The 25,121-nt window shown below is 45.6% G+C and overlaps 1 protein-coding gene across 8 annotated transcripts in view; it reads right to left on the bottom strand.

The window, feature by feature from the left end:
- The window catches only part of Rapgef4 (Rap guanine nucleotide exchange factor 4), a 292,910-nt gene that overhangs the window by 73,216 nt on the left and 194,573 nt on the right, over positions 1-25,121 (bottom strand). For 6 of the 8 annotated variants that reach the window (NM_001100642.1, XM_039104345.2, XM_063283144.1 and 3 more), the window contains 4 exons: positions 10,335-10,388; positions 9,914-10,020; positions 6,939-7,060; positions 5,146-5,329 (listed from right to left, as the gene is read on the bottom strand). In NM_001100642.1, coding sequence (NP_001094112.1) covers positions 5,146-5,329; positions 6,939-7,060; positions 9,914-10,020; positions 10,335-10,388 — 467 coding nt within the window. The remainder of the gene's footprint in view (positions 1-5,145; positions 5,330-6,938; positions 7,061-9,913; positions 10,021-10,334; positions 10,389-25,121) is intronic. The other 2 variants (XM_039104344.2, XM_039104346.2) reach the window with 1 other exon arrangement.

Here is a 25,121-nt window from a genome sequence, read left to right as displayed (position 1 = left end):
ACCACCACCACCATCCTTCCCAGCGTTTCCTTTCAGGACTCATTTCCTTTCCAGCCTCGTGCTGATGTCTAAAACCTTTCACTGACCACATAAAACCAATGAGGTAAAGTTCATGAGTTTCAGGGCCATTCAGAAGACTCTAGAACTTGCTAAACAGATTTTTAATATGACGATCTTAATTTTCCTGTGCTTTTCTCACTCTCTCTGGGCTCAATGGATGCCTTCCTTTTCCAGCTACTTAAGCTTCTGGGGTTTAGGAAATTTCAGAATTGTAAACCTAAGATTAAGATTTGAAAATTACAAGCTTCATTTCTCTCCCACTCTGGGCAAGCCTCTGAGAGACCACTCTAAAGTGTGGTGCACAATGTCCCAACTCCCCATGGAAGGATCTAGAACTCTTATATGCAGGAGAAACCTGTCTCCACGAAGCTTTTTTTTGTATCCAACTGGCTTTACTTTTTACAATATTGTGTTTACCTGGTCACCTCTGTATCTTTGGGCCCAAGGCTTCCTAAGCGCCTGCTTAAACGCACATCCAAATGCCCACTTGTGCATGCAAGAATCTGCTCTCTCTCTCTGTGTGTAGAACAACTCCCTGCCTTCAGATTTATAAACAAAGCAAAGTCAAAACAATAAGTTCCGAGAGTTCACTTGTGTTTGATGGCCCTGTCTCAATGCTACAACAACAGCACCATCAACTTGTCACCGTTCTGTAGCGTCTGCCCCCAAATGCCACCCAGGTCCACACCTGTGCAACCTCGATGGGCATTGTGAGTCACTCCATCTGCCACCACACAAAAAGCTAATTTCACATTCAGAATGTATGGGTTTTTTTTTCCCTTTCAATACCAATAGCAACAAGAGTGTGCCAAAAAATTGGCCCCGAAGCTGTATTCTGTTTTTTAAACTGCAGAACATTCTTTTATAGTTTGACAGTTAAAATGCTGCAGTTAATGTAATAAACAGAGAATTTTTCTAAGTAGCCTGTCAAAACAAGTGACACTTTTTTTTTTTAGCTAGCGAGTCTCAGACTCCGAACAATAGGAAGTACCCTTCAAAGCAACATCTTCATTATACAATCAAATTCTCAAAGTAATCTTCTCATCAAAGAATATTGTGTTATTTCTTTCCCAGTAATTATCAGAGTTCTGCAACCTCTCTGGCAGTGGTGACTATTATAAATGCAGCTGTGCTGAGTTCAAAAACTAGGGGTCTCGGCCCGGCTGACATGGAGCCGGCATACACCTTGGTTCCACACTTCTCAGTGACTCGGCAGTTTAGGCAGTGCCAACCGCCCCAGGACCTGTGGACTGGGCCCCAGTCTCCAAGAGTGAAGTGCTTCCCCCTTCCCTCCAAGAACAGAAGTGCTGCAGGAGCTTCTTAGCCAAGCCTGCCTCTTTCCTTTCTTCTAACATAGTCAAGTGGTACCTCTGAAGACCACTAGAAAATTGAAAAATAACCAACAAAAAAAAAATAGAGGTGCGGGAGTGTGTATGTGAGAGAGAGAGAGACAGTGAGAGAGAGAGAGAGAGAGAGAGAGAGAGAGAGAGAGAGAGAGAGTGTGTGTGTGTGTGTGTGTGTGTGTTTAACTCGAGTGTCTCACAAAACTAGATTCTTTAGTTTTCACTCTTCCTTAGGAGTTGCCATTCAAGTAGGAGAAAAAAACTATAAGCCAAAATGATCATGGTGACTCAATCTCAATGTTTGCCATTTAAAAAAAAAAAGGGGGGGGAATAGGAAGAAAATCCCCAGATGATACATTGAGGAATATCAGTGGATCTTTATCTTGTGTTTTGTTTGTTTATTTGGAGACAGGATTTCCATATGTAATCCGAACCAGCCTGAACTTGCTACGGTACCGGGATAGCCTGAAGCTCCAAATCTTTCTGCTTCTGTTGCTAAACTGTCTGAGTCCAGAGGTCAATTGGGAAATGAACTTCCTTTGGAGATTTGGGTTTCTAGGGTTCACCTAATTCATCACAGCCTGCGTGAAAATGGACGCAGCACCACCTCTCTTTGGGTTTGCTGGGAATCGAACCCATAGCTTCACTCATACATGCTAGACAAGTTCTTAAGCCTCAATCCAGAGGATCCTATTTCTACGGATGACTCATGAAACCTAGCCATGAGGTCTAGAGCATACAGCAGGTACTCAATAAATGCCTGCCTAGCCATGAGGTCTGGAGCATACAGCAGGTACTCAATAAATGTCTGCCTAGCCATGAGGTCTGGAGCATACAGCAGGTACTCAATAAATGCCTGCCTAGCCATGAGGTCTGGAGCATACAGCAGGTACTCAATAAATGCCTACCTAGCCATGAGGTCTGGAGCATACAGCAGGTACTCAATAAATGCCTGCCTAGCCATGAGGTCTGGAGCATACAGCAGATACTCAATAAATGCCTGCCTAGCCATGAAGTCTGGAGCATACAGCAGGTACTCAATAAATGCCTGCCTAGCCATGAAGTCTGGAGCATACAGCAGATACTCAATAAATGCCTGCCTAGCCATGAAGTCTGGAGCATACAGCAGGTACTCAATAAATGTCTGCCTAGCCATGAGGTCTGGAGCATACAGCAGGTACTCAATAAATGCCTGCCTAGCCATGAAGTCTGGAGCATACAGCAGATACTCAATAAATGCCTGCCTAGCCATGAAGTCTGGAGCATACAGCAGATACTCAATAAATGTCTGCCCCATTTGAACCTAATTTGGCAGCGCTTTTCTTCTTGGGTTACAACTGAACTGCAGCTCACCCTTTTTACGTTTTAATCTACTTGGTAAGTGGTCGACAATATTAGTGAGTCCAAAGGCATTTCTGCCTCTTTGTAGCAAGGAAGAGCTGAGGAAGGATTAGCAGGGGCCGTGAACTCACTCACTCACTTGCATGTTTCCTGATGCCTTCCTTGTTGGAGACATAGCCTGACTATTCCACAGTAGAGCAACTCCCCTCTCCACAGAATAGGATGCTATCACACACTACCTTGTTTATCATAGGATGCAGTACAATCCCAACTGAATCATTGCTCTTGGTCTTCAGAACTACCTTCTGCTCACCAGGAGCTCCAGAAAGAAGGTACAAGCCCCTTGTTCCTACTTAATTCCACAGTATCCAGAACGAGCTAGGTGGCCAGCAAGTGCTGGTAAATAAGGGGGAGATAATGAAGAGACGTGGTATTGCGTGACTGCCTTTTGTAGACCCCAAGCTTTTAGCCGCCTGTCAGCAGGAGAGGGTTGTTGGCAGGGCACATGTGGCAGGCTCCCCTGACATCAAATGTTTTAGTATCCCTTGGTCTTCAACTCTGCTCAGTGAATGCCAACAGCCTGGTGTCCACTCATGAATTCTGACAACCTGAACACCTCCATACATCCCCAAATGCCTTGGAGTCATCTCAGTCAGACTCATACCTGCAGATTGACAGTGGTTGGGATGACCATGACAACAAGGAACTAGCAAAAAAGGGGATTGACCCAGGAAACAATGAGGGAGGACAGGCAGTGGATGAATGAGTCAAGAAAAAAGGAGGCAGTCTGACTAGAGAGAAAGTGTAGCTCCTGATGGCATCGTTCATTTGAGTTGCAAAGCCCCAGGGAATTCTTGTGCCCTCAGCCACCCTCCCCATGATCCTTCAGGGCAGACAGAGCATAAATTGGCTGGGTAGGTTCCTTGGACCCTACTCCTGCTTAGGTCAATGAAGCTCTGGCTTTTCTATTTGATATTTTGGATTCTTCTATTAAATTTCTGTTTGAAGAGAGGGTATTGAGGCTGAAAGAGCTGACAGCCATGGTTCTAGAGTTAAGGATGATAGTACCAGCTGGGATGAGGGACAAGGCCTTTGAAATGCTCTGTGTGGGAGATTAAGCCCCAAGAGAGAGTTTGGACAAAGGGAACATGGTGTGACAAAATGACATGTGTTAAAAAGCCCGTGCAGCCTGGAGTATGGGCCAGTGAAAGGCAAAGAGTCCTGGGGGAAGGAGATAAAGCTATACTCAGAGGCTATTGTGAATTGGTCCGAGGGGCAGAAGCTGGGGAAGTCTGTCTGAGAGATGGCTCTCTCTTGGAAAGTGTCCAGTGGACATAGCAGACATAAAATTGAATGTTCTTACAGAGACCCAATAATAAAAGGTCGGCTGAGCCCCGGGCTCAGAGCTGACATCCGTAGCTGCCTGGCACTGGTTGTACGGTGGAGGGAGGGTTTGTTTCCAGCATGAAAATATAAGCCTGGATGTGGGGCTTCCAGATCTATTCCAAAGCCACCCCTACTTCAGAGTTCTCCCTGAGTGGGAGAGCAGGAGAGCAGCCATGCTTTGCATATCCTGGAGCAATCGGTGAAATGCCTAGAATCTAACAGGATTTGACAGTTGTTTTGTTCTTTGGCCTAACTAAATCTCTCAAGGTTCTCAATGTCAGGTTGTGGTCAGCTGTGGCAGACAAGGGAGTTTCCAGCTGCCTCACAGGATGGGAGGGTAGGTGGGTGGATAGATGAATGGATGGATGGATGGATGGATGGATGGATGGATGGATGGATGGATGGATGGATGGATGCATGCATGCATGCATGCATGCATGCATGGGTGGATGGGTGGGTGGGTGGATGGGTAGATGGGTGAATGGGAAGGTGGATGGATAGATGGATGGTTGGGTGGGTGGATGAATGGGTGGGTAGATGGGTGGGTGGATAGATGGGACAATGGATGGATGGATGGGTGGATGGATGGATGGATGGATGGATGGATAGATGGATGGATAGATGAATGGGTGGATGAACGCAACACAGGTATGCGAGCTTTGCTTCTGAGAACTTTTGCCTCTAGCACTATGAAGAAAGGAGCTACCTCAGTATGACCTAGAAGCAGACCAGTTTCTGTTTGTCGTTGGCCAAAGGTCATTTAATGTGGAGGCTCCAGTTTGATATCCTGAGCCGTCTGCTAAAGATCTACAGTGTAAACTCACATGAGGGGAAAGTGGAGTTTGGGGTCAAAACTGAAAATAAAATAGGGATGAGTACCACTGCAGTCTCTCCCCTTTGCTGTCTCTCCTCTGATGTGGGGGGGCCAGGACTTTTGCTGCCTTGCGTCCCTCCCCCGTGTACCTGCAGCAGCCTGGGACAGCCAGAGGAGCTGCTGCTACTGGCTCTCACTTACGGTTTTCGCAGGATCATTCTCATGTGGGCGTCAGGGCCCATTTGTGACAGCAGCAGCATGGTGTCCTGGAGCTCTTCATCGCACTCCTTCTTCTCCTCCTCAGTAGGCAAAGGGGCATCCTCATGCTCGTCATCCAGAAATCGATAAAATAAATATTTATCTTGGAAATGGCGCTCCTGGTCCACTGCAGGAAACATGGAGGCAAGGGTCAGCTGGGGCTCGAAGCTGTGTCCCACAGTTCCCTGCCAGGAATACAGGGCAGGAGTCCGGCGAAAGAGCTGAAAGAGCCGTGCAGTCGAACAGCGGAGAGTCTGAGTCCTTCAGACTCCACCTCACCCAGGCGGGGCAGCCAGGAGTGAAGCCATGCCATCTGCAGTCATTCCAGCCATAGCCGCTTGGACCCACCCAAGCGATTTTGCTTTCCTGGGCTTCCCGCTGAGCACCTGCCAGCTTTTATGGAATGACCATACTGCGCCTTGGTGGCCTTTTCTATAGTGTGGGGCATGTGTCCCAAACTGGTAAACTCCTGTCAGAGAATGCTTCTTTGACAGTGTTACAGGAGACATTCCTTTGGGATGTCAGAACTTAGGCTTTTCTTTCTATATGCCATTAGACATACTTCTCACCCAACTTGGAAGAGTATTAATTAGTGACATGAACAGAGCCAACTGGACCATGCTTCTAGGTCACAGACTCCTTGAAGGAAATTGTGGTCATTTTCTTGCAGTTTCAATTTCCAAAAAACTCATCCCTTTCTTTTGGCAAAGCTGGAGGCTCAAACCCAGGAACTCACACATACTAACCAAGTGATCAATAGCAAGATCTAGGTCTCCGTTAGAAAAAAGAGGGCAAACTAGGGTAGAACCACTCTCCTAGATGTCTGAATGCCATTTAGTCCCTTTATAGCATGGATTGTCAATTCATTCAAAAGACAAAGAACACTGGTGAACCCTTCCAGATCCCCCAAACAGGGATGGCAGCTGAGGTAGCAGCAGCAACATATGGGTACAGTTTGCCAACCAGTATGCTTAGAAATCCACCCCAGGCCTGCAAACTTGGAATATGCATTTCAGTGAGATCCCCAGGTGATTGGTTTGCACATTAAAGTCTGAGAAACTCAAGCAAAATTATTATTCCCACATTCCCAGGTGTCGGCGAGTGAAATGGATGATTTGAATATTTTCATGTTTAGAAAAGTAGTCTTAAACAAGTGGCATTAGCAGTTCAGTGACAGGCGTGCGCCAGCCCCCGGAATATCTCTTCTGTTCGGCGGGAGCTGCTGCAGTGACTAGAGACAGCAATTGCAGAGCGCAGCTCTGATTTTAAATATGGTCATCCTGCCGGTATACAAATTGGCTCTCCCAGACAGTGGCACAGTTAAAAGGCGGTTTCTGAATTCATTACTCACTCTCATGTCATCAGCCCGGCCACACATTTCATTGCTCTCTCACTCTGGCCCTGCATCAGGACCGCTATGCAATGCTTGGAGCATAATCACACTATCAATGAACCATGAATGCAAACTAATAAACATAATTGGAGCTGATGCACTCCGGCTGCAATTTCATTTTCCTTTCCTTTGTTCTCGGAAGTTAGGAAGGTACACCGTGGAACCTAGCAATCAATAGCATCCGCTCGCTGCATTTGTATTAGTAAATGAAGATGCTAGCTTGGTGGTTCTTTAAGGGGATCGTAATTCTTGCTGGCCCATTCGGGAATTCAGCAATAGCTTTACCCAGGGAAATACGCTTCGTGTTTCTTGAGAATTCTCCAGAGCCTGCGGCTCATCTTACCGTGGTTGAGGACGCCATCTTCCAGCAAGACTTGCCACATGCCAACAGCTTGAGTCCGGGAGTGAACACAGGACGTCTGCTGTATCATCCAGTCTACCAGCTCAGTCCCAACACAGCATTGTCTAAAGGGGATGAGACACAGAGGGTAGGAAAGCCATACTTTTGCAGAGAGAGGGGAGGGGGTGGTGGGAGAGACTCTTCAAGACAAGAACCTTCCACAGACTATGGCAGCATAAGAGGAACCCAGGGCAAGGAAAGCACTATAGGGTATACAGCCTTAGGCCCTTACCTCTAAGCAGGGTCATGTGAATAAAATAACACTATAACACAAAGTACCAGGCTGCTCCAAGGGCTGGTAGAGGGCAAGTAGCATCCTTCCTTCTAAGTCTATAACTGTGAGCAGGTCCCAGAACACTTCAGTGTGAGGGGTGTTGGGAAAAATAAGCCATTAGCAATGCATCTCTCTGAAAAAAGTTCCGTGTAATGAGCATTAACACATGCATCTACAGAATCTGTCATCTGACAACACCAAATGTCCCCTGTATATTCATGTGTCCGTCCCAAAGCTGGACCCACAGTGAGTTGGTCTAGGTAGACTAACTACATATATTAGTTAGGAAATACACAATTATACACCTAATATTAGGAAACTCTCAGTGGGGTGAGAAAATAGAACAGGTGTTCTGTGTGTGCGCTCGTGTGTGTGCATGTGTGGGCGTGTGTGTGTGCAAGGGAGAAAGTGGACTCTTAAAGTCCTAGGGACAGATCCCAGGGAACAATAGAATAGGGCAGGGGGGCTCAGAGCAGCTGAGGCATTCAGCTAGACCTGACTTACTGGTTGGCTCTCTTTGAATGCTAAGAATGGGAACACCTCTGGGAGTGAGCAGAGACTAGGCAAACGAAAAGAATTCTACCATAAACTGAAGTAGGTTCCCTGCCCTGGGCCAGCTTGGAGAAACATCTTGAAGCAGAGAAGCTATGAGGTAGGACAGCCGGTTTGCTATTCATTAGCTATGTGACTTTGGCCAGTTCTCTGGGTCTGCTCTCTTCTCTGTAAGAGGAAGGAAGGACAGGGATGGACGTGAAGGCCTTCTCCTGTTCCAATATTCTAGAATATTGGAAATAGGGATGTGCTGACCCTGAGCCAGGGAGGGCTGCTGAGGCCGGTCTACACCCATCTACTACCTATCAAAGGGTGAAGAGACGCCTACGTCTTCACTCTGAACTAACCATATACCTCTGAAGTAAGCTTATAAATAATCAAGTATTCCTTTTACAATTTGGTCACTTAGCAGAAAAGTTCTTACAAAAGTATAGAAATTATTTTATTTGGCTTTTAAGCCAATGATTGCTCTTAAAGTTACAAAAAAGAAAGAGTGCAAGCATCAGAAAGGACTCAGAGCATTGAGTTTCTAGGAAAGACATAGGACTTTGGACCCAGAATACACAACAGGGTACACAGCAGAGCCCTGGGTATCCTTTCCACTAAATGACACTTGCGCTTCAGAACTGAGTGTCATCCTGAAGCTTGGTGGTCATTGGGGTTGATACTGAGTCTGGAGGGGCCTCAACTCTCTGACTCTGAAGCAATCACATAGTGGGACAAAGCAGGAGGGAGAGAGAAGGTGGAGCTTGCCAGTACAGATCTGGGACAAGAACTCCAACTGCTATGGGAGAGGAAACTATGTCTGTGGCTTCCAGTGAAGTCCTCTGGTCATCACCAGCAGGTCATTAATTTGCGTCATAGGGTGTGGGACAGATATAACACCTCCATGTCAGGGTTTAAATCTCAGCAGGATGGCGCAAGGACGAGATCAGTTTCTGACTTCCAGTTTCCAGTATTCGTCACCAAACATGACATATTTCATGGAATTTCCCTAACACCAGTCAAGAGCTGGGGGACCTTACTCACATCTTAAGGGAGACGAATAATTAAAGTATTCAAAGAAAAAGGACCTTTTCAGCCATGCGAGATTTTGAGGCCAACTGAAAAAGCTAAAGAGCCAAAGGACCGAAGGGGCTGGACTCGGGGGGACTGTGGCACATGTGTTTGAGTTTTCTCCAGCTTTATTTTAAATCTTGACTCTCCTTAGAACCGTAATAGTGGAGACGAGTCACAGAGCCCGGAGAGATTAACTTACTGGGCTGCAGAACAAGACTTACAGATGTAATTTCTGAAAATAGTCAGCTGACCACACAGAGCTGGGGAGCTGGCTCAGTGCTAAGGGCATCTGCTGCACAAACATGAGGACTTGAGTCTGAAGAGCTAGGAGTGACTAGGCACACGCCCGTCACTCTAGTACTGTGATAGGCAGAGACGGGGCATCCCAAGGGCTTGCCGGACGCCAACAGAGCTCCAGGTTAAGTGAGAGACTGTGTGGCAGAGTTGGACAGTGATAGAACAGTACACTCAACATCCTCCTCTGGCTTCAGCAAGTACACATCTCTCCTGGGTCAAGTATCTAACTAAAATACAACTTTACTAGAAAACAAATTCCATAAAAGACTTGTGTATTTTGTTCCCTTGTGCGTCATCAGAACCTGCAACACTACGACTTAAGAGATAATTCCTGAATTTGGCAATCATTTACTTGGTTTAAATCTTGCTTGCATACTGACTAGATATAAGACTCAGTGAAGGGAAACATTTAATCTCCTCACCCTGGGTCAGTTTTACCTACCTCTCCAGCAGGGGGGGTAATGGATCACATACAGGAATCAGAGGAGCATAGGCAAGGCCTATGTGAACGGTAGCTGAACTCTGTAGGTCCACTGAAGACACTGGGGAACAGACACAAAACAGGTCTCCTCTTTGTCCCTGCCTGCCCTAATTAGCTAAGGAGTGACTTGCCTGTAATTCTGAGGCTAAATCAAGCTTAGGCTGGATCCTGGGGACCTTATAAAAGGGGTTATCCGCCCTGCCTTCATAAAGCCTGGGTTAGAAGGGTCAAGCCACTGAAGAGAGCAGACATTACCTGTATGTCTTTAGGTGGTATTTTCTGTCTCTTATCATGTGGGGTGCTCGAGAGAGAATGGCAATTCGCAAAATTTTTCCAGCTCTGAGGATCTTCTCTGAAGGGACCTGTGTGTTAATCAGGTGGGAAGAAGAGAGGAGAGAAGGAGAGATTACAGAAGGTAAATAAACGCAGTGGATTCTTAAACCATTGTCTAGTCAGAGTCTGGATGGGGAAACATAACTCACTCATACATATTTACATTGGTCACTCGTGTGACACGTTACTGTCTTATGTGGGGAACCGAGACACACTGCATATTTATCGACTCTAGGAAGTGCACGTGAGTCGCCCTGACACGGCACCCTGACACACGAACCACCTCCAGCGGTCCTTAAGGATCGAGCTCGGACGGCTCATCAACCCACCTACATCCCATTACCTTGGTAATGGTGTGAGCAGGGCGGAGAGGAACGTGAGGTTCAATGAGAGGTGTCTGAAAAATAAAATGTTAAAGCAAAAGAAAATTAAACAAAAAGTTCAGTAAAGAAAATTATGGGTTGGGGATAATAAGAAATACCTAGGGTTTTTTTTTTTTTTCTATGAAACTCAAAACAGAATTTAAAAGAGAGAGGAACTGCCTGAAGGAACTTGAATGCACCGACATTCAAAGGGCAAATCGGACAATTCGGTTTGCCAACACTTAAATATAAATTGTTAAAAAAAATGGAAAAAAATAACAAACAAACAGGGATGATTTGATGTTTGTAGGCTCAGTGAGGAGGGAAAGGGCAGCCGGTTAGAGTCTGACAAACATCAGAGCGGGAAGGAAGCAAAACAAGATAAACAGTGAGAGGTTGAGTGACCCGTCCTGGCCGAGGATAAAGTATTGATTGTGATTGAGTCTAAAACTCAACAGAGGCAGTTGGTTCGTTCCGCTTTTTCTGAGAAAACCGTGCAGCCTTCAAGGTTCTATGCTGAGTCAGGCTGGCTCCAGGATCGAGACAGCACTCTTCATTAGAAACAAAGTCTTTAGATGGGTGCTATATGTCTGAAGCTAGGGAGGAGCCCAGCTTCTAAAGTATGGAACCCCTTCATCTTTGTCGTATCACATTTCTGGCAACGGCCTTTCCAAATGTGTCTGCTCAAGAGTGGTGGAGGCTGTTTGAGACGCTTCTGAAAGGCGTGGTGACATTTTCCTTGTTTGGTGCTTGAGCAGGCTGGGGCTCCTTACCTATGTACAATACTGGCTTCCCAGAGATGCACCCATCTTTATCATCAGAACCTGTGTGTACTGGGTTACATGGCAAAAGAATAATGTGGGTGTGGCTAAGGATCAAATGGGGACACTTAGCCCGCTGTTTCTGGGTGGGAGGGTCCGTTAAAAAAAAAAAGTGAGAATGTCAGGCAGAAACACCAGCACTCGATAGCAGAAAGAGAGAAAGAGGAGGGGTCAGCAAGAGAATCCAGAAATGTGAGAGGCCTCACATGAAAACAGACAAGGGGAAGAGAGAGAGAGAGAGAGAGAGAGAGAGAGAGAGAGAGAGAGAGAGAGAGAGAGAGAGAGAGAGACCCTAGAGCCTTGCAAAGCATCCCCGTCTTGCAGACACCTCCGTTTTAACCCAGAGGCTCACACTGGAGGTCTAGACTCCAGCACTGTGGGCTCACAGATTTGATTGTCTGGGTCCACTCAGTGGGTGGCGATTTGTCATAATGGTCTCCCACCACTGACATAGAGATTGTGACACTTTATATCAGCACCTCCCTCCCTGCGTTTTGCAAATCGGAGATATTTACAGTGAGACAGCACTGACGATTTCATGTCTCCTCATTTAAAGTGCATTACCACCGAGGGGGATGACAGCCAATATTAGCTTTAAACCTTTAAACCTCAATGAGAATGTACAGGAATAAACATTATATTTGCCTTTATCAATAGCACATTTCAGGCAGGTTGGCACTTTTAATATGACAGAGTTGGGGGGGGGTGTGAACATTAAACTTCAAAAATAAGATGCAGATTGGTTTAGAATGGTCACAGTCTCCTTGGACTCGCCCATTGCAACATTTCCTTCATGAGACTAGCATGACCCCACCCCCGGAAACTGACAGTGCCCAGGCAGCACACCACTTAGAACAAGCACAGACCACAGGATGTCAAATGGTCCAATTCAAAATGGCATGGCCTGACAACGCCTGTGTGCCTCACAGTAGACTTGAGATGGGTGAGGGGCTGTGGGACCATGAATGCTCTCTGGCTTAGCCCAGAGCCTGACTAGCAAGGGTCCCGGTCCCTGAAACACACAGCTAGAAGCTGTTGTGTACTTCTCAAGTTTGAACTTCAGCTCCAGCGACCCTGTCTCCTCTATACACAGGCAGCTCCACACATGGATGCGGCTTCCCAGTTACTGGTCTGATTGTAAACACCTCTGGCTATTCTAGAAAGTGATGGTAGACACTCATCCATCCTTCCTGTTCTGGAAGAAGTGGTGTGAGCAGACAGATGCGGGGTTTGTTTATCAGTCCACCTTTTCTTTCCTATGAAAAGCTGAGAACCCCTTCCCCCCAACCCCCAGTTTTGTCTCTGAGAGGCTGGCTAATCTAGAGGCCAAGAGAAGGCTCAAACTGACAATGGCTGCTAAACGTTTTTTTGTTTGTTTGTTTACTGAATGAAACTATTTGATGATTGTATACATTTTTATTTGCCCCTATTACATTGTAACAAGTGAGAAAAGTAGTAACTTAGCTTAGTTTATTTGTCCTTTTTTTTTCCCCTTTGATTTGTGACTTCTAAAGGCATAAAATGTTCACAAGGTTCTTTCAGCTAGACAGTCCTAGTACCGGCTCCAGAGCCAGAAGTCTGTTTCACCTGTTGGAAAGCGACATTCTCCAACTGTCTCCAGCCTTCTCTACCTCAGAGATGTCGGGTTTGGAACATCACCACGAATGGGCGCTTTGAGGAGGGGATGCCCCTTTATTTAAATAAAGCCTTCGATGACTCTTAGCCTCTTCAGAGGAGAGGACTTTGATTTCGAAGGGAATACCACGTTCACTGAGGGAGTCTGAGAAAGTGCCAGTGCCTGCCAGTCAGTGTCCATGCAGACAGAATTGACACAGGCCAGCAGGGTTGCTGGGAAACCATCCCTGGCCAAGGCCTGGTCAGAGACTAGTGTGACTTCTTTGCTTTTCGGTTTATCTACTTATTTTCAGTTTGTTTTCCCTTGCCTTTCAAGTAAATTTCCCCCTTGGCTATGCCATAGAGCAATAAGGAAATTTATTCTAGTATCTTGTGAATATTTAGGAAAGGTAGACAAAGTGTGGTAATCCCTCCTAGCATCCAAGTAGGAACGCCTGCCCCAGAGCACGCTCAGGTTTGAGCATGTCCGCCACACCTCTTTGTTGGTGCTAGCCCTTGGTTTCACTCTTATTTTGGTTTCCACTGAGTAAGCTGAGGCTAGAGGTGTGCAAGGACTTGTCTGAGTTCACAGTGCTACTGTCTGGATGGCTGAACATTCAGTCTATCGTTAGCTCACTCCGGAGCAGTACTTCTCAACCTTCCTAATGATGCAACCCTAAAGGGTTTAAATTAAAATACAGTTCCTCATGCAATGGTGGCCCCCAACCATACAGTTATTTCATTGCTGCTTCATAACTGTAATTTTGCTACTGCTATGAATTGTAATGTAAATATCTGATAGACGGGATGTCTGCCATGTGACCCCTGCCAAGGGGTCTCGACCCACAGATTGAGAACCACTGCTCTAGTGTCTACATCATAGGACCAGTTACCACCACCATGGCCTCTGCCACCACCACCACCCCTTTTCTTCCTCAAATGTCTTGGCTCTCATGGTGGAAGATTTTGAATTCTGTTTGATTGAAGTTCACGGGAAAAGGTACAACGCGCCAGACAGCCCTTCCAGTCCAGACATCAGATTTGATCTTACGAATTTTCAGCAATAAATAGTCACTTTTACTAGCTGAGATCACACCCATGGGCAGCACTCAGAATGCGCTTAGTCATAATTAACTTTCTAAAACACATCTTGTGGTGGTTTAAATAGAAAACGTCTCAATAGGCCAGTAGGGAGTGGCACTATTAGGAGGTGTGGCCTTGTCAAAGGAAGTGTGTCGCTGGGGGATGGGAGTGGGCTTTGAGGTCTCAGAGGCTCAAGTTAGGCCTTGTGGTTCACTGTCTCTTCCTTCTGTCTGCGGATCTCTCAGCTACTTCTCCAGCACCATGGCTGCCTGCACCCCCATGAAGATAATGAACTAAACCTCTGAAGTATATATAAGCCACCCCCAGTTAGAGATTTTCCTTATTAAGAGCTGCCATGACCACGGTGTCTCTTCACAGCAATAGAAGCCCTAACCAAGGCACAACTTGGTAAGAAGGAAACGTTTATCTTGAGGAGCTACGCTTCAGGCATAAGGTGAAGATGTCAGACAAAGAGTGTCACAGAAGTCCGTCTGTGCAGGGCAATAGAAACCACTCAGAGACCTCACTAGAGAGGGAGTTCTCTGCTGGGAAATAGTTTTGCGGGTAGAGGAAGATGGGGGAAGCCAGGCAGATCCACTCAGCCAAGCCCTGTCTTGACAGATGAAGCCCTTAGGAGAAAGCAGAGGAGGAAGGACAAGATGGAGCTTGGAGGGTCTCAAGAACCCCTTGAGGCATGGCCGCTGCTCTTGATACTACCACTCTATCCTCTGCCAAGAGGCAAGCAAGACCTGCTCATACCCAATCTCCCTCTGTTCAGAAAAATAAAGAAAATAGAGAAATAAAGGAACCATTTCATCGTATCAATGCCTAGGTTAAACAGGAGTGAGGGAAATAGCACTGTAGTCATATTAGTGTTAACCAAAGCAAGAAAGGCAGCATGGATGACAGGAAGCCAGGAAACGCGGCTGCAGAGAGCGACCCCATACAGAACACAGGAAGGACACAGACAGGATGTGAAGCCTACATGGTAATGGCAGCCCCAGACTGGGGCACAGCCTTACCACGCAGTCCCTCTGACCTCCCACCTGCTGGCTGTCCTATATCCTCCGGGCACATTTCCTGTCCGGTACAGAAGAGGCAGGCAGGTGGGAGGCCATTACAGCTCAGGGGCTTTATTAATGATTGCTTGGTTTGTGTCCAAGAGCTGGCCCTCCTTTTGGTCTGTAGCTAAAATGCACACACCACAAGGGGGTGAACAGGGAATGGGCCCTCTCTGATTAAATTCCATACACTTCAACACATTCTCGTGTGTTGACAGAAATTCCTGTGGGCACGAAAGAGTCCACACCAGGCTGTGAACACGTGATCCTCGAAGGCAGGCAGCGAGGACAGATAAGGGCAGAAGCGGTTTGCGTTTTCTTGGCTGTCTCCCCTGAAGACTTCCCTCAGGACTAGCCGTAATTGGTTTTTGTTTGTTTTAGGGAAGGGGTGCTATTTCAACTGCATTTTATTATGTTTCTATTACCAGTGAAAGGGGGAAAACAGTGAGGAAAAATATTCCTTTCGGCAAGTGAGCCAATTTAGAAATACTAATCAGGCAATGAAAAGTGGGAATCCAGCCTCCATTACAAGGTGCACAATAACGCCCATGTAGATATAATGAGGTAGATGAGGCCTTGTAATAGGCCTCTCGGAAAACCATATTCAGACCCTTTTGAAAGCGGGGTGATTCTTTTTAGTCAAGTGTTTGCTCACAGAACCCTTTTGCAAGGCACAACATCTTAAGCCAAGAGAGAAGAATAACAAGCTAGACAGGGACACCGAGCTCAGAGCAGACGCCAGCAAACCGGGGCAATAAAAAAAGTCATGGCAGTCACATCCCACAGGATCCAGGGGCTTAAGGAAGGCCTACGCTGTGCAAAGCAATGCGAAAGGCTAAACTGGGGACCAGGATGGAGAAAGTCCCTGATGTAAATGAGCCCTTGAACTTTCTATGGCTTCCACCGTTAGCGAGTCCATCTGAGTCTGCAGATCAATGCTACTGCACTGTGGCTTTCAAATCCCCCTCTTTTCCTGTTTCAGATGAGCAAGAGAAAGGAACATACCATATATTACTGAAAATAGCATACGTCTAGGCAAGGCATTAATGTTTCCTGTTTCAATATTTCAAAATAACGCAACTAAGCCTTTGAAATCTCTGCTGCGTTCTCGTCACCACCACAGCGTCACCTTTCTACTGTTGCTGACAAAATGCAGTTCAGGACGAAGGCTCATAGGCAGATCCCATGACTCTGAAATAACTAAGCTTTTCCATCTGCAAAATCACGGAAACATTTTCTCTAGGCTCCCTTGGTTTCTGTCTATGAGGTTTTTCTTCCTCTAAGGCAGTGGTTCTCAACCTTCCTTCCTAATGCTGAAACTCTGTAATACAGCCCCTCATGTTGTGCTGACCCCCAACCATAACATTATTCTCACGGCTACTTCATAACTGTGATTTTGCTACTGTTATGAATCATAATGTAGTTATCTGTTTCCTGGTGGTCTTAGGAGACACCCGTGAAAGGGCTGTTTGAAAGCCAAAGGGGTTGTGAACCACAGGTTGAGAACTGCTGCTCTAAGACTGTCCTAGCTCAAAACTGGACCAGAGAGAAATGCTTTGACATGAATGGTGCTTGGAAGACGAAGCAAAATGAAACAACTTCCCTTGGGCTCATCAGAGAATGGAGGCTCCAGTATATACTGCCAGCCTGGGATCTGCAGGTACAGGCTCTTCAATGGGGGCCAAGGTCAGCTGACCTGTGGCAGAAGCATCCCAGGGATAGAAGGCCTTGGGCAGGACTCCTGCTGGAGGCTGAATGTGGACTAGCTTAGAAACCCCTGGTGGTGGGCAGCAGTCTTGGCTGGGCCCCATAGCTGTGTGTTTTGGTTATTTTAACCCCAGGCTCCCATGGTGAAGAGCTGAAAGGCCTGCTAGCCAGGAAAAGACTCCATGATGTCTGACTCCATGTGGAGGAGGGGATTTAGCATCCACCTTCCTACCTTAATTGAGTGGGCGAGCAGGAGCTAAGAGGATGTCGCCAGGCTCATTAAGTCTCACCCCTCAGTGGCAACTGGTTGGAGGGAGAGCAAGTTGGGTTGAGGAATAGAGTCCAGAGAGGCTACCCAACCCCTCCAGTGGGTGGTCCTGCCTCTGCACACGCTGACAGCTATAAATGAACTCAGTGGGGAGAGAAAAGGGAAGGGAGTTGGAAGAGGAAAGTAGCAAAAGCGTTGAGGGGGCTGCCCTGAGGTGGACTTGATCAAAGCACGACACATGCATGTATAAAATTCTCAATACAATAAACTTTAAAGGGAAGAGTCTAGACTCAAGAATCTATAGGTTTAAGAAAAGTATAGCATAAAACAAAAACAGTTGTGAAGGTGACAGACCAGGCACACAGGCTTCCTAACAGGATCTTCCCCTCCTCTCACACTTCCCTCAGGGCCTGCATAAAAACAGAAGGTGGAAAGAGCTGCAAGGTTGACTCTTTCCCACTTATTGACCTTATGTGTATGAATGTTTGCCTGTATATGTGTCTATGCATCACATATATACCTGGTGCCCACAGAAACCAGAGGAGGGTATTGGATTCCCCTAGAACGAGAATTACAGAGGGTTGTGAGCTGTCATGTTTTGGTTTTGGGAACTGAACTTGAGTCCTCTGGAAGAGCAGTCAGTGTACTTAGGTCTGAGACATCTCTCCAGCCCTGATTCTAATTCTCTCAAAGGCACTAGAAAACTTTGCAACTTCTAATTTCTTCTACTATAGCAAACACTAAGCTCTACCCATTTTCTGGACAGATTAGCAGGAAACTTTAGACTAAAGACTTATGAGGCAGTCTGAATGAGAATACCCCCATAGACTCACATGTTTGAATGCTTGGTTTCCCATTAGCGGAATTGTTTGGGAAGTATTAGGAGGTGTGGCCTTAGAGTTTGGAGCAGCGACTGAAGGAACGGTCATTCAGAGCCTGCCCCACATATATACAGTCACCAGGACTAGATAAGATTGATAAAGCTAAGAAGGGCATGCTGACAGGAACCAGATATAGATGTCTCCTGAGAGACACAGCCAGATCATGTCAAATACAGAGGCGAATGATAGCAGCAAACCACTGAACTGAGACCGGGACACCCTTTGGAGGAATAAGAGAAAGGACTGAAAGAGCTGAAGGGGCTTACAACCCCATATGAACAATAATGCCAACCAACCAGAGCTTCCAGGGACTAAACCACTATCCAAAGAGTACACATGGACTGACCCAGGGCTCCAACTGCATATGTAGCAGAGGATGGCCTTGTTGGGCACCAATGGAAGGAGAAGCCCTTGGTCCTGCCAAAGTTTGACCCCCTAGTGTAAAGGAATGTTGAAGGGGGCAGGAAGGGAGGTGGATGGGGAGGGGAACACCCTTATAGAAGAAGGGAAGGGGGATGGAATAGGGGACTTATGTCTGGGAAACCGGGAAAGGGAATAACATTTGAAATGTAAATTTAAGAAAGTATCCAATAACAAAAAAGGTGGTGCAGCCTTGTTGGAGGACATGTGTTTGAGTGGTGGTGTTTGAGTTTCAAAGCTCAGACTGGCCCAATCGCCCTCCCTCTCCCTCCCCCTCCCCCACTTCTGCCTGTGGATCAGGATGTAAAGTTTTCAGTTACTGCTCTGGTACTATGACTGCCTGCTCCCCACCATGATGCCAATGGACTAAGCCTATGAAACTGTAAACAAGCCCCCAATTAAATGATTCCTTTTAGAAGAGTTGCTTGGTCATGTTGTCTCTTCACAGCAGTAGATCAGTAACCGAGACAGCCTCCATTCTTATCACAGACCCCATCATGTCCACCTTTCAGTAAGAAATATCAGAAGGCATAATAAACAAGAGAGACTTCAGTTTGAAGCACAAACCAAACACTGGAACTTAGACGTGATACAGAGTTTTGAATGTCCAAACAGGAAGTTTAAATTAGTAATGTAAGTTAATTATGAATTATTCTGATAGCACTAACAATTATATGCAAAATGCAAAAATGCATTGGGTAACATGACTAAACAAAATGACTTTCCCACCACCTCCTACCACCCCCAGTCTCTCTCTCTCTCTCTCTCTCTCTCTCTCTCTCTCTCTCTCTCACACACACACACACACACACACACACACACACACACACACACTGCTGAGTCCAAAGGAAGTGTTTGGACTTGCAACTCCCAAACTTAGCATTTTATTTCTTGCAGAACAGGGCTTCAGGCAGTTAATTCCTGCAGGTAGGGAAGATACCAATGCTAAGAAAAAAAAACTCTACATATCAAACAAAACTCTACATATCAATAGTTCTGCAAAGGAAGACATCCATGAACTCAGCAGCACAACCACAAGGGAAAGATTCAGTGATCGAGACCACAGCTCAGCAGAAACCTTCCCAACTGAAACTTAAAGAGAAAAAGATACTGTCCCATGTTCAAACCCAGAATATCTAAGCATGCTGAGGCAATTTTCAAAGACAAAGCACATATGAGATTAAAAACACACATGTACTCACAAGACCACAAGAAGAAAGCAAAGAGGATTGACACTTTAACAATGACTTAGATCCTATTGAAGTTAATGACAGATACCCAGCTACAGACCCAGGAAGTTCAGAGTGCCTAGCAGAATAAGGGAAACAAACAAGAGCAGCAACATGACAAGAACCCTGCATGGGGGCACGTCAGATGCACGAGGCAGAACTAACACAGAGCAGGTGAGACAGCCCAGCAGCTAATGAGCTTGCTGTGCAAGACTGGTCACCTGAATTTGACCCTCTGAACCCATGTCAGCGACAGAATCCACAAAGTTGTCCCCTGGCCTCCACCCATACATCATGACACATATTCACCTCTGAACACCCATCACATATGCAAACACACGTACACCGTGAAGGAAAGAAAACTGTGACAAACCCCAAGGGAATTAACTGCCTGCAGCCCTGTCCTGCAAGAAATAAAACGCCAAATTTGAAAGTTGCCAGTCAGAATAGTTCCTTTGGGCTCAACAGTATATGGGTGCTTGTGGGTGCATGCATATGTGCGAGCATTCATGTGTGTGTGTGTGGGGGGGGTCTGGGGGTGGGGAAGCCATTTTGTTTAGTTAAGTTTTCTTTTTTCTTATAAATTGGCCCAAATAATCTTATCCAAGGCATCTTGGACAAAGGGCTAAATCTGCCCTTTGAGTAACAGAAGATAAGGTGTATTATCAATCAACTACAACATTCCACAAATATCATTGTCACGTCTTCTCACCCTTTATAATCATAATTTTTATGAAAATCTAAATCCTGGGAAAGATTACCTAAACCTCTTTCCTTCCATATCACAGATCAACTCCTTGGCCTCTTCATCATCTTGGCTTCTGAACAATCAAAGCAACACACTCAGATCCGAGAGCCGTCCTGTGCTCTGAACCTTTGGGAGCAGAGACCGTGACTGAGGCCCACATCAATGTCAGCACGTTTAATGATGGATGCAGTAATGGTAAATCCGGCACCACTACAGTCTCAAATTTAAATCTGGGTGTGGAAAGACACTGAAAGTTGTGACGTTTATTTAACCTCTAAAAAGATGCCAGGCCGGTTAACAGCACAGCAGTCAAGAGCACTGCCTGCTGCTCTTCCTCAGGTCCTGAGTTCAATTCCCAGCAACCACATGGTGGCTCACGACCATCTGTAATGGCATCCGATGCCCTCTTCTGGTGTGCATGCATACGTGAAATAAATAAATCTTTAAAAATTAAAACACGCCAGGCATGCGATGTGAATATGGAAAAGATGGGATTGCGTCTCTGCCCACACCGAGTCCAGGCTTCAAGCTCCTGCTCAGAATGTTTCCACGGCTGCAAGGGATTTGCATAACATGCTTAGAAAATCTAATTGGGCTGAAATGCTAACTTAATTATCATACACAAACTAATAGGGAAATATATATGATCTCCCCTACTCTTCAACACAAATGACACAGGCATTGGCCTCAATCCTGTGCTTAGCACTGACAAGGGGCCTTCAAGAATTTCCATATCAGAACACAAAGAGCTGTCTCACCTGGCTTTGCACTTCTGTGCAGTTTTTTTTATAGCTGTATGGTAGCCAATGCACAGAAAGGGCATGATTAGTTTAAATGATCATTTATTGATAATCATTTAGCATTGCTAACCTGAGTTTGCTGCACATGTAAGAAGATATAAAGCCAATGAGAACTTATGGGATATTCTGTTATCTCTGTGCTTTTGAGAAACCGAGGATTCTACTGTGGGGGTGTGTGAAATATAGTTTAAAAAAATGATACAGCAGTAGCAATGAGTATATTATATGACTTTTAAAAGGAGAACAATATAGCGGTAGCAAACAGATTTGCAGCAAATCCTTCAGATGCTTTTCACAGAATCTGTGATAACAATTCCCCAACACTCCACTTCACTGCACACTTTGAATGCAAAGAAAAGCAGTACACTGAGACAAGACACTTGGAATGAGAGTGTATGGTATTTTTCTGGTATTTTAGTGTTTTTATTCTTTTCACAGCCCATGGAACATCTGCTAAAATATAGTGGATGACCTGTGTGACTAGAATGTTTTCATGACGCTGATGGTAATGGCAGTCATGAAGAAGACACTCGAAAAGGCCAGAATTCTCTTGGCCTGAAATACATGTGTTTTAGGATTGATAAGAAAATGGTCCTTTTAATTGATGAGCTATTACTAAGTACAACCTGTCAGCAGCCCAAGACTACACAAACACTGGCCCAGAAACATGGTGATTGTATCCACGAACTCAAGAATTACATACTTCAACTGGTCTTACATAGGCATTTATATTAATTATGTGAAAATTGAGTTCTTATGTCTCATGAGCTACAAGCTCGGTGCCAGCATCAAAATGTGCTGTGTCTCAGCTATAGTCATTTCTTGTCCAGAAACTGCGACGCTAGCCTTAGAAGTCTGCATGTATCCATCTCTCAATATGCCTGAGCATTCTCAAATCTACAGCTAGGGAAGCCTATACAGAACACGGCTCAGATTACGCTACCTTGGTGGGATCCAACGCTCCTACTCATAGTGCAAGCTGAACTCCATAGAATGATTTTATCTGCCCCCCACCCCCGGCTGCTCTCTGATCTCCTCTTTTCTCCAACTGCCCCGTCCCCTGTCCCTCCCACTCTTCCTTTCTGCCTAGACACACTGTTCCAAGATGATCTCTGGATCACCCCATCAAGCCTTTGTTCAAAAGTACCTTTTCAGAAAGGACACTCTTGCCCATCCCAGAGGATGTAGTGTGCTCATCCCTGCTCTAAGCCAGCATTCCACCCCTCTTGCTGTCCAGCACCTCAGACTTTTGACACCTGCCTTATCATTTCCTGTCTGTCCTCTCCACTGAAACGCTAGCTCTCTGAACTTCATCGTGCTCACTCTTTTGTGCCTCAGTGCTTGCTACTCCTGATATATCATTGATGAATGGAAGGATGTCTTCACTAGTAAATTACAGTATCTTAGCATACTTCATTTATTAGTGACTGAAGAGGCAACTTATATGTTCAGGCATATGTTGGGAAGAAAGTGGCCAGGGTTTCTATTGAGCTGTGATTGGTCAAAGTCTTACACAGAGAGGAGACTTAAGTCAATGCTCCTTGCACATCACATGGGGATCTCGTTGAAGTGCTGATCTGACATATGATCTGAGTCTCTACTTCTGCCTAAAGGTATTGGTACTGTGGGTATGTGGCTGTCGATTTGAGCAGTGAGTGACGGTGGTATTCACACCTAGAACACAATTCTTCACTAAGATTCATTTTTCCTGAAGACTGGACCAAGGTGACATAATCATGACATATCACACTAGCAATTTAAGCTACCTAAATAAACTTAGATGGCTCCTCCCAAGGAATCATTTCCCAACCATTTTCAACTTTATTGTTTTGGTTATGAAAATACCTTTTATGAAAGCCAGACACTAGTAATTTAGTAAAGAAAATGTATGGTTATTTGGGTAATATACTGGCTGGTTTTGTGTGTCAACTTGACACAAGCTAGAGTTATCCTAAAGAAAGGAGTCTCCCTTGAGGAAATGCCTCCATGAGACCCCGCTGTAAGGCGTTCTCTAAATTAGTGGGGGAGCCCACTGTGGGTGGTGCCATCCCTGGGCTGGTAGTCCTGGGTTCTATAAGAAAGCAAGCTGAGCAAGCCAGGGAAAGCAGGCCAGTAAGAAACATCCCTCCATGGCTTCTGCATCAGTTCCTGCCTCCAGGTTCCTGCCCTGTGTGAGTTCCTGTCCTGACTTCCTTTGGTGATGAACAGCAGTGTGAAGTGTAAGCTGAATAAAGCCTTTCTTCCCCAACTTGCTTCTTGGTCATGGGTGTTTGTGCAGGAATAGAAACCCTGATTAAGACAGGTAATATACCTGATATTCACAAATATATAAAGGTCTTTATAGTTTCTAAATTACAAATAATTAATTTTAACCAAAATCATTGTATGAACATAAAGATTCCAAGTACAGCTGAAAGACAACACAGTCCTTACCTTACCCTCTGTCCTGGCTATTTTTATGTCAACTTAACACAAGCTATAGTCAGCGGAGGGGAGGAAACTTCAGTTGAGAAAATCTCTCTACAAGACTGAGCTGTCGGCAAGCATGTAGGGCATTTTCTAAGTGGCTGATGGGAGAGGCCCCAGCTCATAGTGAGTGGTACCAGTCTGGGCAGGTGATCCTGGATTCTATAGGAAAATGGGCTTCTCAGGACATGAGGAGGAAGCTAGTAAGGGCACTCTTCCATGGCCTTGGCATCAGCCCCTGCCTCAAACTTCCCATCTAGTGTGAGTTCCTGTCTTGGCTTCCCTCAGTGAACTGTGACTCAGGACACATACACTAAATAAACTCTTCCGTCTCCAAGTTGCTTTTGTTCACAGTGTTTCATCATGACAGTAATAACCCCAACTAAGAAAACACCCTACAGGAATATAGAAAAAAATAATCACAATCCACGTTTATAAAACTGGTATTTGAAAATGGAGGGAAATGTTTACAAAGTGAACCCAAATTTCAACAGTATAATGTACTGTCAACATTTTGGGGGCATAGCATATTATAGTTTTAGTCTAGCTAGCTAAGGTAGAATAGAAATGTATATATATTTGTGTGTGTGTGTGTGTGTGTGTGTGTGTGTGTGTGTGTGTGTGTGTATCTCTAAAAGGGCCACAGAGAGACAGACTGAGAGACAATACAGCCAAGGGCAAGACCCAAACTACTCACCCCATGGCTGAGACTTGACCAGAAGTCAAGACAATGGAGTCGGAAAACCTGTTTTACCCTGTTAAAGAGAAATGGATGTTGCCAAGCTGACAAAGTTTGGGCCACAAACAGAGGCCTGAACTGTTCTCAGGGAGGCTGAAATTCTAAAATGTGGAGAAAGCCAAGTGCAGTTAGCATTCCCTCCCTCGCTGGCAGCAGAGCGTTTGAGATGATTATCAACCAGTGACGTCAGAACCTCGGCGTAGAGAAGAGATTTACAGATGCTACAAACACTGACATGTGTACAGTGCACAGCAATCTCAGATATCCTCGAAGAAAGCCGAAGCTCCCCCCACCCCTGCAAACATTTGGAAATATCTTCCTAGATCCACTGGCATAGACTAGTCCTTAAAATCATGCAACATAATGACACATAGAAGTACCCTATATATAACAACAGGTGATGATATCATAGTCTGTCATTTCAACTTGACGTCAAATGTGCCAGTGCCAACTTCATACACACTTTAGAATGTCCCTGGAGCTGCATTAAGCTTAACCCAGAGGAGTTCAGAGAGGACTACTCTGGTAAGCAATGCTAAACTTGGGTTGTAATTTTGGCTTTGGGCAACAAAATTCTTAAAATGAAACCAGCCCAGTTGGGACATACAATGGAGCACTCTGAGAAGCTGTAGAGACTTAACTGGCTACAGGCGACTTTTCTCATCCTTGGAGCCTTGAAGTCTTATCATCAATGAACTAGACACACAGTTGAGAAACCCACAGGAGAAAAGGGGGTGCATTCCTGTCCTTTTGTTTGTTTCCAGGGCTTTCTGTTTCCTCCACCTACCCTTAGGTCTGCCCAGGGGACCCCTTTGCACTTCCCAAAGCCCTGTTCCTGTACACATCCGCTGCTCCCAACAGTTATTTATGTGTTTATTTCGCTGAATACTAAATGAATCCCTTAAAATTAAAGCCGTGTCTCTGTTATCTT

The sequence above is a fragment of the Rattus norvegicus genome, chromosome 3 (genome assembly GCF_036323735.1).
Source record: "Rattus norvegicus strain BN/NHsdMcwi chromosome 3, GRCr8, whole genome shotgun sequence".
In the NCBI taxonomy this organism is placed as follows: domain Eukaryota; kingdom Metazoa; phylum Chordata; class Mammalia; order Rodentia; family Muridae; genus Rattus; species Rattus norvegicus.
Note: the sequence above shows the minus strand (reverse complement) of the source record. Positions and strands in the feature narration are given on the sequence as shown.